We start from the raw sequence: 17141 nt of genomic DNA on the forward strand, positions 1-17141 counted from the left end.
TAAATGTAGTTTTCGAAAAAAATTCAAAAAAAATTGAAGATATTAGTCAATGAAATTTTTAACTTTTTTTAAAAAATCACATTTTTCCCAAAATCGATTTTTCTCGAAAACTAAGTGAGATATCGAAAAATTTTATTCTTTAAAAGAGTCTTATTTTGTTGAGTTCTATATGAATTCGCGGTCATTTGGCGGCGCCACGGAAACCGTAGAATCCCCGAAAACACCATGGGGGAATTTTATGGAAATCTGAGCTGGATTTTTTTGATAGACTAGTATTTTTTTTAAAAGTAATTTACATTTTTAAAAATTTTGTGGTCCTGAAAAGGGCCGTTTTATATCTTCTCTTCGTCAATGTATACGTAAACATGCTGTTAAAAATTATAAATATTTCGGAGTCCGGCCGATGAATCATCTTCAAATTTTAAAAGCGTTCAGATAATTACATTTTTTCTTATAAGTACTTAAGCTTGCAGTCCTTTCTTCAATAATGTCTGTATAGTACGATAACTATACCTTGAACATAAAATGAATTTTAGTCTACGTAATATAATACGTAGACAGTCTTTAATGAGAGACAGATGGCAATCTATTGTATGAATATGAAAAGGAGGAGTATGATGCCGAAAAGTTTAACAAGGCTCCGATCATTAGCACAGTCGTCTTCAGTCCCTAATCGAAGCTAGACCATCACTAGCAGTTCGAAAGTTTAAATTTAAATTACACAAAGTTACAGTGAGTTCAAAAAATTTTTATTTCGTTAATTTCTTTTGAAATCAAGAATGGAGAACTTACAGAGTGACAAACTATCCAGTGAATGTTTAGAAGATCAATCGATCTATGAAGATTATCGTAATAAAGTGAAACGCGGAATTATTGACATTAACGAACAAATACCTCTAAAAAATGATGACATGTGTATAATGATGTTGCATTGGGCGGTATTGATGTCTGACGAAGAATTCATCGATTATCTTCTAGTAAACAAAGTGGATATCGACGCTCAGATAAATTTTCTTAACGGTACAGCTCTTATGGTAGCAGCCCGTGAAAACAAATTCGATATTGTTAAAAAATTAATAAATGGTGGTGCCGACGTAAATTTTTTAGGGACGCTAACAATAAATCGTTACAAAGTTCCAAGAATGACTCCATTAGCTATCGCTGTTGAAAACGACGATTTTCGTACAGCCGAACTATTGATTGATTCCGGAGCAAAATTTTATAAGGTGCCTAAAACAGAGTTTACATGGCCGGCATTAACTGTTGCCATATTTCGTCAAAATGAACGAATGGTTAAGTTGCTGCTAAAAAATGAAGTCGAGATTGAGTCCAAAGAAGAAAAGGGATTTTTGACCTCATATATTTGTAAAGCAATCAAGTATGGAACTGATGAAATTGTGAAGATTATCTGGCCATATTACCCTCGTGGATCGGCCCTCTGGATTGATTATGTGAGCCACATCCCAAGAATGGTAGTTGAAAAAAGAAGTACTGAATTACTTAAATATTTCTTGGGAAATAATGATTTTGATGTAAATGTTGTAAACGAAAGGGATGACCACTCTATGCTCCATACTGCGGTAGTGAAAAATAGTAGTGAGGCCATGGTGAAATATCTTCTGGATGCTGGCATTGATGTCAATATAGGACCTGGAACACCAGCAGTTGAATTAAATCCGAGATTTTCTCCAGACAGCCCGAGTAGAGTTATCCCGATGATAAAAGAACATCTTGTTAAAATGACTGCTTGCAATTATTATGTATCCGAACTGAATTCAAGAAATATAAGAGGCAGTGAATTTAAAAAATTGCGCGAAACGTGTGATAAAGAAGTAGAACTTTTGAAGAATTCAAAATTTGCTGATACTAACTTTAGTTATTACAGCATCTTGCATAAATCTACTCGCAAATTAGCGATAGGAATAATCAGGGTTGAAGATGGTGATATTTTTAGAGTTGAATTCCATGATAACTTTCCATTGTATCGAGGAATGATATTCTATCGCTTGGAAACAGCATTAAGAATAAAAAAATTAATAATTAATGCTGTAAATATTCTTTTGAATATTTTCAAATATAAATTTAGTTATGATTTTATAAGAGATATTGTTACCTTATATTTAAGTGATAAAGATTTATTAAAATTAAGTGAAAAATAATAACTTTTATATTATTAAGTTTTTAAAATAAATTATTATAATTTTAAGTTTTTTAATTTTTTATAAAATAAATTTCAGTTGGAAAAAAATTTTTTCCAAAGATTTTGAAAATGTAAATAATTAGTGTTACTGTTATTTCATTTTAAAGATATTCTTTTATAATGACCCAAACCTTTTCCTTTAAATAAAGCCCACTTGTAAATGCATTAGGCCATTAAAAATAATATCACAAATCGTATTGTATACAAATTAATGCATGAAAAGATTTTGAGTAATTAAACAAAATTTTAATTTTACAACCACATTTACAAAAGAAACTTTCTTTAGTATCTCAGATCTAGAGGATAGGAGGCAAAATATCCTCAAAATTTTATAAAAAAAGTTTGGTTTTAAAAATGTCATTTTAAAAATTCTAAAATAACTTTTGTAAATATAATTGAGAATTATTTTGATTTTTTTTTTTTTAAACTTTTTCAAAAATCGAGTGTCAGTGGAAAAACGTTACGAGTTTTCTTTCATGATAAAAACTATGAAAAATTTTCTTGTCTTCCTTTGCATTCAATGATATGAATAAATTTTTCTAGTATAAATTACTTACAAGAAATTTAAATTTAATCAAATTTATTTAATTTCAAGGTCAATCGGGAAAAGTCAGTCGCTCAATTCAGATGTCAAGCTGCTCCGGTCGTAAAAAAAAATTTTCAAAATTCCCCGCGCATGCGACTGCCCGCCATAGAATTTAAATTTCAAATCAGACCGACAGATGGCAGAAAATTAAATAAAATGAATATTTATAAAAAATTCTCAATGTCGGCGGCATCCGCCATTTTTAAAGAGATCAGTAGCCGATTGACTATCGCTCAGAGTACATCAATTGTTTTTATTTAATAAAAAGTATATTAATGTATATCATAATTAATTATTTACATTCTCCGACAAATAAATTACAGTGTTACCGTAAATAAAAAATCAATGAATTTAAACAAAACTAATATCAATAATAATAATAACAATAATAATATTACTAGCAATAAATATATATAAATTTTAATATTACATTTACACATCAATACATAAATTGTCTTTATATATACATCCACATTTTAGTAATCGTGTGAGCTCACAACTCGATGGCGTAATCGAGTTATTACGACTGTTTATCTATCGCGTTTTACACCTTTTGATAAATCACATAAATCTGATAATAATTTACACTCAATAAATTTATTATTCTGACACATCTTAACAATAATCACCTTTATTTATATCAGGTACTTCTGACAGCATACAATAAAAAAGTTTAAAAAAAAAAAACAACAAGAAGAAGAAGATAAAATTCAAACCATATAAAAAGTAAAATAATTAACAACAAAAATGTCTACGCCGTATTCATCTGGCGGGCTCTCCAAGCTTAAGAAAAAACACTTTCGTGTTAAGCATCAAAAGGTCAAGCTATTTCGTGCCAACGAGCCACTCCTAAGTGTTTTTATGTGGGGTGTCAATCACACTGTAAGTATATTTATTATGATTATTTGTTTACATTAAAAAAATCTATAAGCCCTGATTGATTTTTTGATTAATTTATTTTTTATTAGTCATTACGACAAACGTTCAATATGATCCTGAAGTTAGCAGACATTTGAAAATTTTTGAATTTTTGTTTCAATGACTTACTTTAAAAAAAAATATAAATAAAAATATGCACATGCAGAAAATTTAAAAAACTATATGTGCAATTTTTTCAAATATTTTTTTTTAAATTTTTTATCGTCTTAAAAAAAATCAAAAAATTATCAGACGTCTGCTAACTTCAGTATCATACGTTCAATCACTTGCCGAATTTACTTTAGAGACAAAAATTTAAATTATTTAAACAACAAATACTTACAATTATTGTTAATACTTTCGCATAATAATTATACTGCGCAATGTCAGCGTTAATAAATATTCAAATTTCATGATCACTTTTTTTTTTTACTATAAATTATAAATTTTAAATATTTTAAATTATTATAATTTTCTTTCTGACACTGAATTGATCTGACGTCTAATATTTTTTTAATTTTTTTAAAAACGATAAATTCAAAGAAATTTCTTGGGGCAAAAATTTTTTTTTATCAAGAAATCCTTTTTTTCTGTGTAAATTAAAAATATTTCAAAAATTGCACCTATAGTTTTTTTTTTAATTGATTTGTTTAAAAATAAAAAATTGTCAATTGTTTACTGACAGGATCATTTATTTTTCTGGGAAGGTGATTTATTTTTTATACACTAATTATTACAACAATAAAATTAAATAAAAATTACTCAAGTAATAAGTAATTAAAATTTAATTGTAAAAACCGCATTTTTATTGTTGTAACACACGACCTTTGGTCTTTAATTTTTGAGGTGAAGGGTTAAAAAGAAAATTTATATTTAATTGACTCAAGTACCTATTGATTTTATTTTACTTTATTATTTTAATAAAATCATTTAATTCCTTAAGTTATTTTCATTCCCATACCTCAGTCTAACTAAAAAAATTTTACTCTAAATAATTTATATTAAAAAAAAAAAATTCTATAATTTATTTAAAGAAAAAAATATACATGTATATATAATTATAAGAATTTAATAGAGCAGTGTCGCGTGATAAATATCAATTAACTATGTTAATTTATTTCACATACACGTTCACACACTTTTACATTTAATTGCTGAATTTAAATTATTGCATCATTTTTTTTTATTAAAAAAATATTTATAGAATTTTTTATTATTAAATAAATTGTTATTGTTGTTGTTGATGTTGTTGTTGATATTGTTATTTACAATTGCAGATAAATGAGTTGAGTCACGTAAACATACCAGTTATGCTGCTACCAGATGATTTTAGGGCTTACAGCAAATTAAAAGTTGATAATCATCTATTTAATAAGTAAGTTTATTTGCAATAAATGATTTTTAAAAAAATTTATTTATACCTCTAATTATTTTACAAAGGTATTTTCTTTATGTATTTATTGGTTGTCTAGTAAAGTGGCTTAATTCTAAATATAAAAGTTTAATAGTAGATTGGTCGAGTGTCTGTAATAATAGAAACCTTGAAGGTCTTCTGTATTACTGGCTATCTTTCAATGAATACTTAAATGTTTTTAATGGGTAATTTTATTGTGAATAAGTTACTGAAGTTCGAAATTATTAGTAATTCTATTTAGAAGTTATTTCATTTATCGCATTTATAAAATAAGTTTAAATTTCAACAACAAGAAGAATTTTTGTTTCAGTTAACTTTTAACCAGAATTCTGGATAAACTATCGAAGATATCACAAAAATTATGATGAATGTTTTTGTAGGAAATTTAATTCTCTATAAAAATGATCTCTTTACATTTTTACGTAAACTCAATAATTAAATTACTATTTAAATTATAAGCCGCGGGAAAATTATTCATTGAAATTAAAATTTTTCTTACTTTTAACTTTTCGTACTTTTAATTGTAATTCTGACTCAACTATCAAAGATATGATAAAAATGAATATAAATGTTTTTATAGGAAATTTAATTCTCTACAAAAAAGGTCCTCATAACTTTTGTCATAAATTCAATAGTTGAGCCACAATTTGAATTTATATCAAACACCACATACGTAATTGTTAAAAATTGGCAAGACTTATAAAATTACTACGCATGTTTTTAATTGAAATAAAGTCAGTAGACACTTAGGAATGTTTTTATTATATATTTATAAAGTTGTAAACATTTTAGCAGCCAAGTTTGTTCAATAATAAATAATTTATTTTCAAATCTACTCTATAATTGAAAAAGTATCGATTGCTAAAAGAATTGTCGCGTAGGCATAAATATTTATTATTTTAAAGTGCGTACATACTGAGCCATAAATTTAAAAAAGTAGACCAACTTTTGAATTTTAAAAGCATAGATAACACTAAATGTCTATTTTAGATATTTATAATTTTATTACACAACTAAAACTTGAATTATTTTCAAAACATTAGTATGTTTTTAATGTTTTTTGTATACTTGTAACAAGTATCATTTAATTTATATGTTTATTCAGGTGATTTACGTCTACCAATTGATTATTTTTTAATATCAAATCGTACTGATTGAATATTATTATTATTTTTTTAGATACTCAAAGCTTAAAATTCAATATAAATTCATAATTTTTATTTTACAGAGAAAATATGCCATCACATTTTAAAATAAAAGAGTACTGCCCATTAGTATTCAGAAATTTGCGTGAGAGATTTGGTATCGATGATGTTGATTACAAGGAATCAATGACCAGGTATAATTTTTTTTTTTTTTTTAATTTTAATAGTTGATTATACGCTATCACATAATTTAATAATTATCATAATTAAAAACATAAATAATTTTTACAGCGACATTTATTAAAAGTCACTTGTCCCAGCTCTTTTCAAACGAATTCCAATAGCGTATAGTCGGCAAAATAATTCATAAATCAATAATTATATTATAAATTTTATTTATTATCTATGAAATCTTTAAATAAGTCGGCGAAATAAATAAATTTCCATCCGCCCATCACTAAAAAAACCAACCATTAGGAATCAGTGTATAAAGTTTTTAAAATTTGTAATTATAATTGTAATTATAATGTAGATGTCGTGTCTTTAATCCGTCGCGAGGTTTGGGTCGATTGAAAAAACGAGAAAATGCTGGTGACAATATAAATAGGCCACCAAATTCAATTCCCAGGATACATCAATTGGTACAGAGATCCGCAACAGCTCCTACTATAACAGTACCGTCAACAGCAACTTCTGCAACCGCGCAAACACAATTACCCCATATCAATAAGCCGCAACGTACCTACAGTTTTAAACCAAAACGTCTGAGGTTTGAAATTTTATTTTGTGTTCCCCCTAATACATTTTACTGTTTTTTTTGTCGTCGTCTGTGATTAACGTGATCGTTTTCTTTTTTTTTTTTTTAATTTAAATTCACGTTTTTATTTTTTTTTGTGCTGCAGATAGAGACAGTTAACTATTTAATTTTAAATACACAGCAGTTTTAATTTATTTACACTCTTTTATTCAAGTTAATTTTACCAGCTTCATAATTGGTATCAAAAAAATTGTCTATATATTTATTTTAATAATTAAAATAAGTTTTGGCATCACAAGCCAAAGGTGAGTGCTGCCAACACCGATTGTTATTTCTTTTTACCGCTAGATGTCACTGGTAGGAATTCAAATTTTTAAATAAAATATCGCTTGCAGATAAATTAACTTGGAGATAGAGTTTAAATATAAACTGTTATATTTAAAATAATTCATATGAAGTAATTGCACCACTAACACAATGCAAAGTTTATTTTAAAAATAAAAGTACCCATTAATTGTTTTAATTAAATAAATAAATTTGTTGGGAGGATGGAAAGAAAAAATGTTTTGTTATTGTTATTGGTATACGTTGTATATATTTGGTAATTAAATATATGTATATCAATGAGCTTATGCTTTTATCACATACACAGCTCACCAACACGATTTAAACGCAAGCCTGTGAGTTGAGCTTGAGCTTATGAATTAATAAGCTGGAGAATTGATCGCGTAATTTATATACATGTCGCATCAATAATATGTTACAGTTTAAAGTTTACATTGTAGTTTAACTGTCCTTGTATGGTTAGTAAGGTTTATATTTTAAATTCCTAAACAGGATTTACATATTCATTTAATATTCAATTAATTTGTTCTACGAAAATTAAATTTTAAATTCTCGGGAAAAAATTTTCATAGAAATCTTACTGAAAATCCCCGCAATTTTTAAAACTTTAAATTCAAAAAATACCAGGCTAACGTTTTGTAAAATAATTATTTCGCGCTTAAATATTTCAGAGTAAAATTAAATGCCAGAACATAAAAAAATTCATCATTCAAAAGGTAACGGTTTAAAAAAAATCGTGTGCACTTGACATAAAAAAATAAAAATAGTTGTCAAAGCTTTTGGATTTGAAGGTGTGAATTTAAAAAATTTAGTAACAATTGAATTAATTATTTTATTTTTATTTTTTTTAGATCCCAGCCGACACTAGACGACTCGTCTGGAAAAAGTGGTGCTAAGTTTTATCAATCTTATGATAAATTATTTATAATAAAAACGTTAACCAGCGAGGAAGTGGAGAGAATGCATTCATTTTTGAAACACTACCATCCAGTAAGTAATAAATAAATATATTAATTAATTAATGGAAAAATTCGGTAATCTGGTAATTAATAAAAAATTTAGCTGCCATTTATTATTTTTTTTTCCATCAATTACTGGTAACAGCACTAGAGTGACAGCAGGATTGGAAAAGAAAGTGTGATATCTGAGAAAAAAGGCGGGACAATTTAAAAAAAATTTTAAATAACAAAAATTTGACCAAAAATAAAATAATGATTATAATGAGCGATTGAGGTGCGCACTTGTTAATTTTTCAACATTTTTTTTTCTTTTCAGTATATTGTAGAAAGACATGGAAAGACTTTATTGCCACAGTATTTAGGAATGTATCGTTTAACTGTTGACGGTGTCGAGCATTACGTAGTATCAATAAGAAATGTATTTTCAAATCATTTAACCACGCACAAGAAGTTTGATCTCAAGGGTTCAACGGTCGATCGCGAAGCATCTGATAAAGAGAAAGAAAAAGATTTGCCAACATACAAAGACAATGATTTCGTTAAAGAAGGAATGAAGATTTATATCGGCGACGAAGCCAAGACTAAATTAATTGAAACATTAACAGCCGATGTCGATGTAAGCATTTAGTATTTAAATAACAATAACAGTAATGATAATTAATTACATTTTTTTTTTAGTTTCTTACAAGATTACATTTGATGGATTATTCATTACTGCTGGGATTACATGACTGCGCAAGAGCCGAACAGGAGAACAGAGAGCGAGCTGAGCGCGGTGAAGATGAAGACAACCACGAAGACGAAGAAGACAGCGAGTCTGGGAGTGGAATCGATTCCCGGGGACCTACTGCCGAGTAATTATTTTAATAAAACAATTCTTGAGATAGTAAACAATTTAATTATTAAATAATTATCATTGTTCAGTCGAACTTGGGGCTGGAGTGGAGTTGCCGCCATGACAACGCCTCCAGAATCACCACACGCCGGATTAATGAGAGAAATGAGTCTTCAGTACGAGGGAGCGATAATTCCTGAGCTAGATATTTATGCAATTCCTAGTGCAGAAGGTATTTTATTTACTCATATATTTATTTTTATTTCATTTGTAATAATGATAAATATTTTAACAGGAGCTCCAAATAAAGAAATATATTTTCTTGCAATAATTGATGTGCTGACCCACTACGGAGTAAGAAAACAAGCGGCCAAAGCAGCTAAAACTGTTAAATACGGTTCTAACGTCGACGGGATTTCGACTTGTGATCCAGAGCAGTATGGCAAGCGATTTATTGAATTCATGAGTAAGGCCATTGAATAAATAATTTAAAACATTATTTTAAAATAAGTCTTATTACTAGTATTTAAGTAAAATTGAATCAAACGAACGTTAACGTCCCGTCGATTGGTTTAAATTATTTTTTTTTATCGATACAAAAGCTCTAACTAAAGATAAATTTTATTATTATTATTTTTCTTTGCGTTTTATTACATGCGCACTACATTGTCATTTTCTATATTATATTAATTACTGTCAAGTGATTTACTTCTTTTTTTTTATTTATTTTTTATAGTGTAATAAAAATAACGCGCAAATAGATAATAACTTAGAATCAAAATAAATTAACTGTACAACACGCGAGATGATCTAAAGAAAGCGTAATTTTAAAGGAGTATTTAAAAAAAAAAAGTTAAATATTAAAACTTTAATAATAATAATAAATTATAAATAAATAAAAGTAAACAGAAATACTAATCATTTTTTATAATTAAATTGACATTAAACTTGATGTAATTATTATTAATTTTAAATACTTTAAGGTCTCTATCTAGTCTCGTAAATTTAAAAATTATTTTTGCTAATTTTTTTTCTTTTTTTTTTTGTTAAGCAATGAAATAAAAATTACTTTAGTACGCGTACTGGAATTTGGTTATGTTTTAAAATAAGCGCGCCATTTTGAGAGTGAAACTCCGGCCATTTTGTTTAAAACAATACTTGGATTATTTTTTTGATAAACAATTAAAATTTATTGAAAATTTTAAATTTTTCTTTCATTAAAATGCCGCTCAGAGATTTAAAATTTTGTATGCTCTTATTGCCATTTTAAATATTTAAAATTAATGCATAAAAAAAAATGCTCAATAATTTAAAAACTTGAAGTTTTTATATAATTTTTTTTCATGTTGAAAATTTCAAAATTTATGTAACTTTATTTTTATCAATAAATATCACACTAAAGAAATACATATTGAATTTATAATTAAGACTTCAAATTGATATAAAAAAAATTAGTTGTTGAACTGTAAGTTTAATTTTAATAAAAAAAAATACCAGTCAAATAAAACAAACATATGAATAAATAAATGTTATTTTATTTTAAAAATATTTTTTTAATACAACTAATTAAATAGTTATAAGTACTAATATAAAATTATATTTATTTATTATTATTATAAAGACGTTTAATTTTTTTTTTCAGATTTTTTTTAGTAAAAAAAAATATTTCAAGTTTTTTTTTTAAATAATTTGCTTTTAAACAAAAATAATTAAATGCCCGCTTTTAAATTTTAAAAGCATATTTTTAAAAATTAATTTTATCAAAACTATAAAATATTTTTTGCCACCAAAAATAAAACTGAACAACAAAAAATTAAACATCGTATTTAAAATAAAAAATTAAGTAATTGTCATGTAAAAAATTAAATAATAATAATAGATCTAAAAACAAAAAATTAATTATAAATTAATAATAACTAATTATTAACACGCGGTCTCTTTTTATCAGTAATTAATTCATCAGCATTTTCTTTGTTGTCAATTCCACTGCGTTTGCGGCAGCTGGTCGGTGACAGCTGTTTCAGACACTCGATGTCATTGAAAACAACCTGAGCACCACCACCGCTGGTGGGGACAATATCAGCTTTGTATAATTTTGTCTCCAGTTCCCCGTCAGTGTCCTGCTCCTGTGCCATCAGACAGTACCGAGAAGCTCCGTCAGTTATTTCCTTGGGACTCGTTAACTTGGAGACGCTCCTTCTCCGGCGCATCAGCGGCTGGAGGATGGTACCGATGGGCACGAGAGCACCAGGTCGGTGATCAATCCACCTGTCGGCACTCTGAGATCTTCTGTGTCTCAAATTGGCAACAGCAACTCTGGTGTCACGCCTGGATCGCTCAGCAACAGTTTCTTTTCCATCGCTCATGACTTCTTTTTCAGCAGAATCCTTGGCCGAGTCAATCACAAAATTCTCTTCGTTGTCAAGAATCTGCTTAACTTTCTTCAACTTGTCTTCTTTATCTTTCATCTGATTATGAAGATGCAGACGCTGTTGTCTCAGTCGGTTCTCCAACTCCCTGTTCATTTTGTCAGTCTCCATCTGCATCTTGGTGTTGTACTTCTGCTTGACCTTCTGCTTATCAATCAGCCGCTGATTCAAAGCCAGATCACGGTCCCGTAGCTCCTGCTGCAGACTTTTTATGGTTTCATTGGCACTATTAAGTTTTCTCAGCAAACTATTAATCTGAGACTCTGTTTTATTAATATGATTACCCAAAGCATCAAGAGTTTTCTTCTGCTGGGCGTTGACTGCCTTCAGTGACACATTTTCATTTTTATAAAAATTATTATCCTGCTCCAAATTGACCAGCATTTTACGAAATTCATTTTGTTTTCTTTCAAGATCACTGCGCAATAAATTACGTTTGTTGATTCTCTGCTCCAAGAACTGCATCAACGTTGTAATAATACTGTCGTCATGAGGATTGTTGATATCAAAGTCAGGGAATGATCCACCAAGACTATAAACGAGTCCCAAATCAATGTCCAGGTCTCCAACATCACGGCCCTCTTTCTCCAAACGACTTCGCGCCTCCTTAAATATTTTATTGGCTTGTCTCCTTCCCGGAGTGAATCCCAGATCCAATTTATTAGCCTGTGGCCTTGACACCTGTACCTCCTGAGTCATTTCCGCGAACTTCATGACCTGGATCGTTTCGTCATAGTCATCAGCACGTGGATTGACGCAGACAATCATCCTGACCTTGCCCTCGCCGTCGAAGTAATTTTTAAACAAATGCGTCAGCTTTGAATCTCGATAAGGAACAAGTTTTTTTGTGCTCTGAGTTTGATTTTCCCGCAAAATTTCCAGGCAAGATCGCAATGTCATCAGTGAGTTATTTATATTACCCGCCTCTTTAAGTCTCTTCCCGGTATTTTTAGTCCTGTTGGTGCGTTCACTGCCAGCAAGATCAACCAGAGACAGCTGACTGATACAAATCACTCTTTTATCCTGGATAACATTCTCACCATCGCAGTCAAGCGGTGCCTGGACCAACCGTATCGTGAAGACACTGTGGGACCTAGAAGACTCAGCATTGAGGGCCGTGTGCGCAACCCGGCGTTTACGCTGTCCCCGCTGGAATACTTCGAAAGCCTCATCAGCACTCTTGACTTCAACCTCCGTCACCGCGTGGACGTACATATTTTTGTTTCCGTCCTCGCGGACTATTTTGCTCTGCATCGTCTTGACTCGCGGGTCGCCATCGTCCAGCAGATCGTAGACACTGTTATTATAAATCTCCGCGTACGTTATAAAAACAGCGTAAGCATTATCCGGGTCAACATTCAGCACCTGAGACTCGTCTGGCTCCCGAGGAATCATCGGGTTGCTGTCGCTGTCACTGTCCTGCCGCCTGATTTTGAATTTCCCATTTGCATTGCGCGATGGTGTCATCAACCCGGCGTGCATTTCACTCTGACGATCCAGCATCGCATCAGTCTCACTCTGGACATCGAACCCATTCAATTTATCAGGTTTAAACACAAATTTTTTCGCCTGATAATTGCTGATGCTGTTAAACAAAACATCTAGACATCGCGGCATTATTCCCCCGTCCTGCGGCTCTCCGGTCATCGTGTAGGTTTTCCCGCTTCCGGTTACGCCGTAAGTAAATAAAAGACCATTCTTACCGTGGATGAGATTTTCAACAAGTGGTAGAGATGTTAAATTAAATATATCACGTTGTTTTGTATCTGGACCAAATACTCTAGTGAACGTCGTCTGGATTTCCTTGCTGTTGGCATTGCGGAAGTTAACTGATGACTCTGGTGGAGTTATCAGTATCGTTTGGTCGGAGATTATTTTCATACATGACACGTCTGTTGGATTCTGCATCGGGCGAATCCTACAGTAAACTTGAACTGGATCTTTGGATGTCGTCGATGGTTTCTTAGCTGACACCGGGGGTTTCATTCGTCTAAAAAAAATTTAACATTAATAATTACCAGATTAAAATTAATTATCTATTTAAAATTATAAATAATTCTCATATTTTAATTGAATAATTTATTTTAAACATCAACTGTCACCGCATAACCTAATTGTGGTAAATAAAATAAATGAATACTTACGAAGACTTCATTTTTTTTTAATTTTTAATTTATTATTTATATAAAAAAACTTGTTGGATAATTATTTGTTTTATTATTTATACTTTTTTATGTCAGTAATAACTTTTTATTTAAACATTTGTTTGTTTGTGAACAAGTGACGGTTAAAAACAGCGTCTAGGTTTGAATTATTGAATTAGTTCCGGATTCCAACGTCAAAATTTACCAATCCCGGATCTTGGAGGCTCATGGAAATTAATCTTGATTTTTAATGCATTAAAAATACGCATTAATTTTTGTTTATTAATATAAATGTTATATTTGTAAATATCAAAATTAATTTTTTTTTTAATTAAAATTTTTTAATTCCCGGGTTTAAAAATTTTTATGTGTAAATGTAGACATGACAATTTTTAAATTATATATAAAAAAACTAAATAATTAAAATAATAAAATGTTTAAAAAATGCATCTACTCATTTTTTAATTGTCTAAACGTGCATTTTTTAAATTTAATTTTATTTTATTATTTCAAAGTTTTTAAAATTTTCAGATGCCCGCTAACTTATGATACTGGAATTAGCTGACATCTAATAATTTTGGAATTTATTCAAAAAGACAGATTATAAAAAAAAATGTTTAAAAAAAATGCACTTGTAGTTCTTTTAATTTCCTACAAGTGCATTTTTTTTTTTTTACTGATGTAGAAAAAAAGTCCAAAAATTTTTAATCGTCGGTTAACTTCAGGATCATGCAGACTTTACTGTCATAAATTTTTGTAAAATTTAATAAAATCCAAGGGAGATTTAAATAAAAAATTCCAGGAAATTAATTAAAAATAAAAATAATAATTCAATGTAACAATTTTAATTGAATAAAAATATTTACATGATTACTGACACTTCAATTATTTGAAAAATAATAAAAATAATAAATTTATCAGAATCTTTTTTCTTGAATATCCTCTCGCAGATGAGAACCATCACAGAAAGGTCTATTAGAAGTTTGCTTACAATTACAAAGCCAATAGTCTTTGGTCTCTTTCACCCGGAACCTGATGGGCCGTAACTTTATCTTGAGGAAGATGTTCCTGTGAGTGCCGTCACAAATGGGCTGGCTTTTGCTTTGCCCACACAGACACCACTGGTAGTCTTTGCCGGCTTCAATCCTCATTCTAAACGGCTTCTTGTCGTAGGGTTTCCCGTTTTCCTTCTGGTTCTGAGCACTAAAGAGTCCTTGGAGTTCGTTGACGGGAATCTCGGGTTCCTTCTCCTCTTTCGTTGAGTACCGAATTACTTTAGCCTAAATTTCAAAAATTAATTTAATATTTTAAAATTTTCAGTGCTGGTGTCAGTTCAATGAACCGGGCCCAGAAATTACGAATAATTAATTAACTGATAAATAATTACCCAGCACCAGCTTCGATTCACACGCAAACTTGACAATTTATTTGTTATATTTATGATACTCATGATTTATATTTTTATTTCCTCAGGTACTTGGAATAATTTATTTTCCAGGGTTAGTTTGAGGTTATGAGCAAAGTCTAGACTCGGTTTCAGTTGCTCGAGATAATCGATACTCTAACCTCTAATTACGGTGAAAAAATTGTGACCAAGTTGAGAACGCAATTGTCTGGTAAAAATTTTTATCTCGTCACAGTAAAATGTCAACTTTGATTTTTTTAATAATTAATTATCAATGTCACGACAGACTGATGATTTGACAACCATTGAATTTGGTAAAAAATTTAAATTTAACAAAAATCAGAATTTTCAGTATTTTGTTAATTTGAAAAATTTTGAATTCGGGCCACTTATAAATTATCCTTAAATTCAACCATTTCATAAGAAAAAAAAATTAATACGTAAAATTATTGGACTTTGATTAGACCTCAAGGTATTTTTAAAAATTTTTCAAACGAAAACCGAGAGGCGGTTCTTGAAAACGGCAAGTCTTGATAACGGGTGAACTTTTGTTCATTTACGTCAGGTTTAATCTAAAAAATTTTTATTTGCGTCTTAGTGCTGTTTCAATGTCAATTTATTTTTGAATTTAATTATCTCTTTTATATAAGTAAATATATGAGACACACATTTTGATATTGTGCCGTAGTATGGGATCGAATTTAAAAAATAAAAATTTAAAATTGTTGTTCAAATATTCATTCGAAACTTGAAAGAAATACGTTTTAAAAAATTTGGTGGCCCTGAAAAGGGCCGTTTGGTTTTTATTGAGGATCAGGAAATTTATTTGGAGCTAGTGTATTTAGTGACAGCTTTGGTTCCTTCACTGACGGCGTGTTTTGCCAATTCACCAGGAAGCAGAAGACGGACTGCAGTTTGAATCTCCCGGGAAGTGATGGTGGAACGCTTGTTGTAGTGCGCAAGTCTTGAAGCTTCAGCGGCGATTCGCTCGAAAATGTCGTTGACGAAGCTGTTCATGATGCTCATGGCCTTGCTGGAGACTCCAGTGTCAGGGTGGACCTGCTTCAAGACCTTGTAGATGTAGATGGCGTAACTTTCCTTACGCTTCTTCTTGCGCCCTTTCTTGTCACTCTTGGTGATGTTTTTCTGGGCTTTGCCAGACTTCTTGACGGCTTTACCACTGGGTTTAGGCGGCATGATAACGTGGAGAGAAACTGACTTTAATGATAAGTCGGATTTTGGCAAAAAATTGCCTTCGGCAACGGTATCATAATTTTTGAATCGGTAACTGCGAGCCAATGAAATCGCTCAAAAGTAATTGGAGGGGATAAACGTAATCTCATTGGTGCGCTGGTACCGACGCTGAAAAATAATAACAATAGTAAACAAAAATCGGGACCTGCGAGCCAATGGGAGCGCAGAAAAAGGTGGAGGGGATAGAAACGCGCTTGCTATTAGGTCGCTGGTTCCGGTAAAAAAGTATATGAGTAAATTGCGACGGGCGACTTTTTTTATAATCGCTCTCAGAGTTCGCTCTCTTCGCTTGTATTGATACTTTTAATTTCAAAACTCATCATCATGTCTGGTCGTGGTAAAGGAGGAAAGGCAAAGGGAAAGTCAAAGACTCGTTCAAGTCGCGCTGGACTCCAGTTTCCAGTCGGTCGTATCCATCGTATGTTGCGCAAAGGCAACTACGCAGAACGTGTTGGAGCTGGCGCTCCAGTCTACCTCGCAGCTGTTATGGAATATCTGGCCGCTGAAGTTCTCGAGTTGGCAGGCAACGCTGCTCGTGACAACAAGAAGACTCGTATCATCCCACGTCATCTCCAGCTGGCCATCCGTAACGACGAGGAGTTGAACAAACTTCTCTCTGGAGTCACCATCGCTCAAGGTGGAGTTCTACCCAACATCCAAGCTGTCTTGTTGCCCAAGAAAACCGAAAAAAGCAGCTCTTAAATTGACCATCGATTCAAATTCAAAACAAAACGGCCCTTTTCAGGGCCA

The 17141-nt window shown here is 30.6% G+C and overlaps 5 protein-coding genes across 8 annotated transcripts; 2 read left to right on the forward strand and 3 right to left on the reverse strand.

Annotated features, from left to right (window-relative positions):
• Window positions 1–2959: 2959 nt before the first annotated feature.
• Window positions 2960–10566, forward strand: LOC130666138 (phosphatidylinositol 5-phosphate 4-kinase type-2 alpha). Of its 4 annotated transcripts, none has more exons than XM_057466914.1 (10): window positions 2960–3053; window positions 3431–3668; window positions 4982–5079; window positions 6347–6457; window positions 6796–7032; window positions 8217–8355; window positions 8641–8940; window positions 9003–9178; window positions 9249–9391; window positions 9455–10566. In XM_057466914.1, the coding sequence occupies exons 2-10, from the start codon at window positions 3534–3536 to the stop codon at window positions 9640–9642; spliced, it is 1527 nt and encodes a 508-aa protein (XP_057322897.1). In that variant the 5' UTR covers window positions 2960–3053; window positions 3431–3533; the 3' UTR covers window positions 9643–10566. The 4 variants fall into 4 exon arrangements, with proteins under 4 accessions (XP_057322897.1, XP_057322896.1, XP_057322899.1 ...); XM_057466913.1 differs by having other exon boundaries at window positions 2973–3116; XM_057466916.1 differs by lacking the exon at window positions 6796–7032 and having other exon boundaries at window positions 2974–3116.
• Window positions 10567–10832: 266 nt separating this feature from the next.
• LOC130666135 (kinesin-like protein KIF23) lies at window positions 10833–13896 on the reverse strand. Its single transcript, XM_057466906.1, has 2 exons — window positions 13733–13896; window positions 10833–13578 (listed from the first exon to the last, which is right to left on the reverse strand). The coding sequence occupies exons 1-2, from the start codon at window positions 13741–13743 to the stop codon at window positions 11076–11078; spliced, it is 2514 nt and encodes an 837-aa protein (XP_057322889.1). The 5' UTR covers window positions 13744–13896; the 3' UTR covers window positions 10833–11075.
• A 665-nt stretch (window positions 13897–14561) lies between these two features.
• On the reverse strand, window positions 14562–15326 carry LOC130666147 (CDGSH iron-sulfur domain-containing protein 3, mitochondrial). Its single transcript, XM_057466936.1, has 2 exons — window positions 15120–15326; window positions 14562–15012 (listed from the first exon to the last, which is right to left on the reverse strand). Exons 1-2 carry the CDS (start codon window positions 15180–15182, stop codon window positions 14650–14652), a joined length of 426 nt encoding a protein of 141 aa, XP_057322919.1. The 5' UTR covers window positions 15183–15326; the 3' UTR covers window positions 14562–14649.
• Window positions 15327–15691: 365 nt separating this feature from the next.
• LOC130666150 (histone H2B-like) lies at window positions 15692–16356 on the reverse strand. Its single transcript, XM_057466939.1, has one exon. It carries the CDS (start codon window positions 16332–16334, stop codon window positions 15960–15962), a length of 375 nt encoding a protein of 124 aa, XP_057322922.1. The 5' UTR covers window positions 16335–16356; the 3' UTR covers window positions 15692–15959.
• Window positions 16357–16682: 326 nt separating this feature from the next.
• LOC130666149 (histone H2A) lies at window positions 16683–17121 on the forward strand. Its single transcript, XM_057466938.1, has one exon. It carries the CDS (start codon window positions 16716–16718, stop codon window positions 17091–17093), a length of 378 nt encoding a protein of 125 aa, XP_057322921.1. The 5' UTR covers window positions 16683–16715; the 3' UTR covers window positions 17094–17121.
• The last annotated feature ends 20 nt before the right edge of the window (window positions 17122–17141 follow it).

This window comes from Microplitis mediator, chromosome 3 (genome assembly GCF_029852145.1).
Source record: "Microplitis mediator isolate UGA2020A chromosome 3, iyMicMedi2.1, whole genome shotgun sequence".
Taxonomy (NCBI): Eukaryota; Metazoa; Arthropoda; class Insecta; order Hymenoptera; family Braconidae; genus Microplitis; species Microplitis mediator.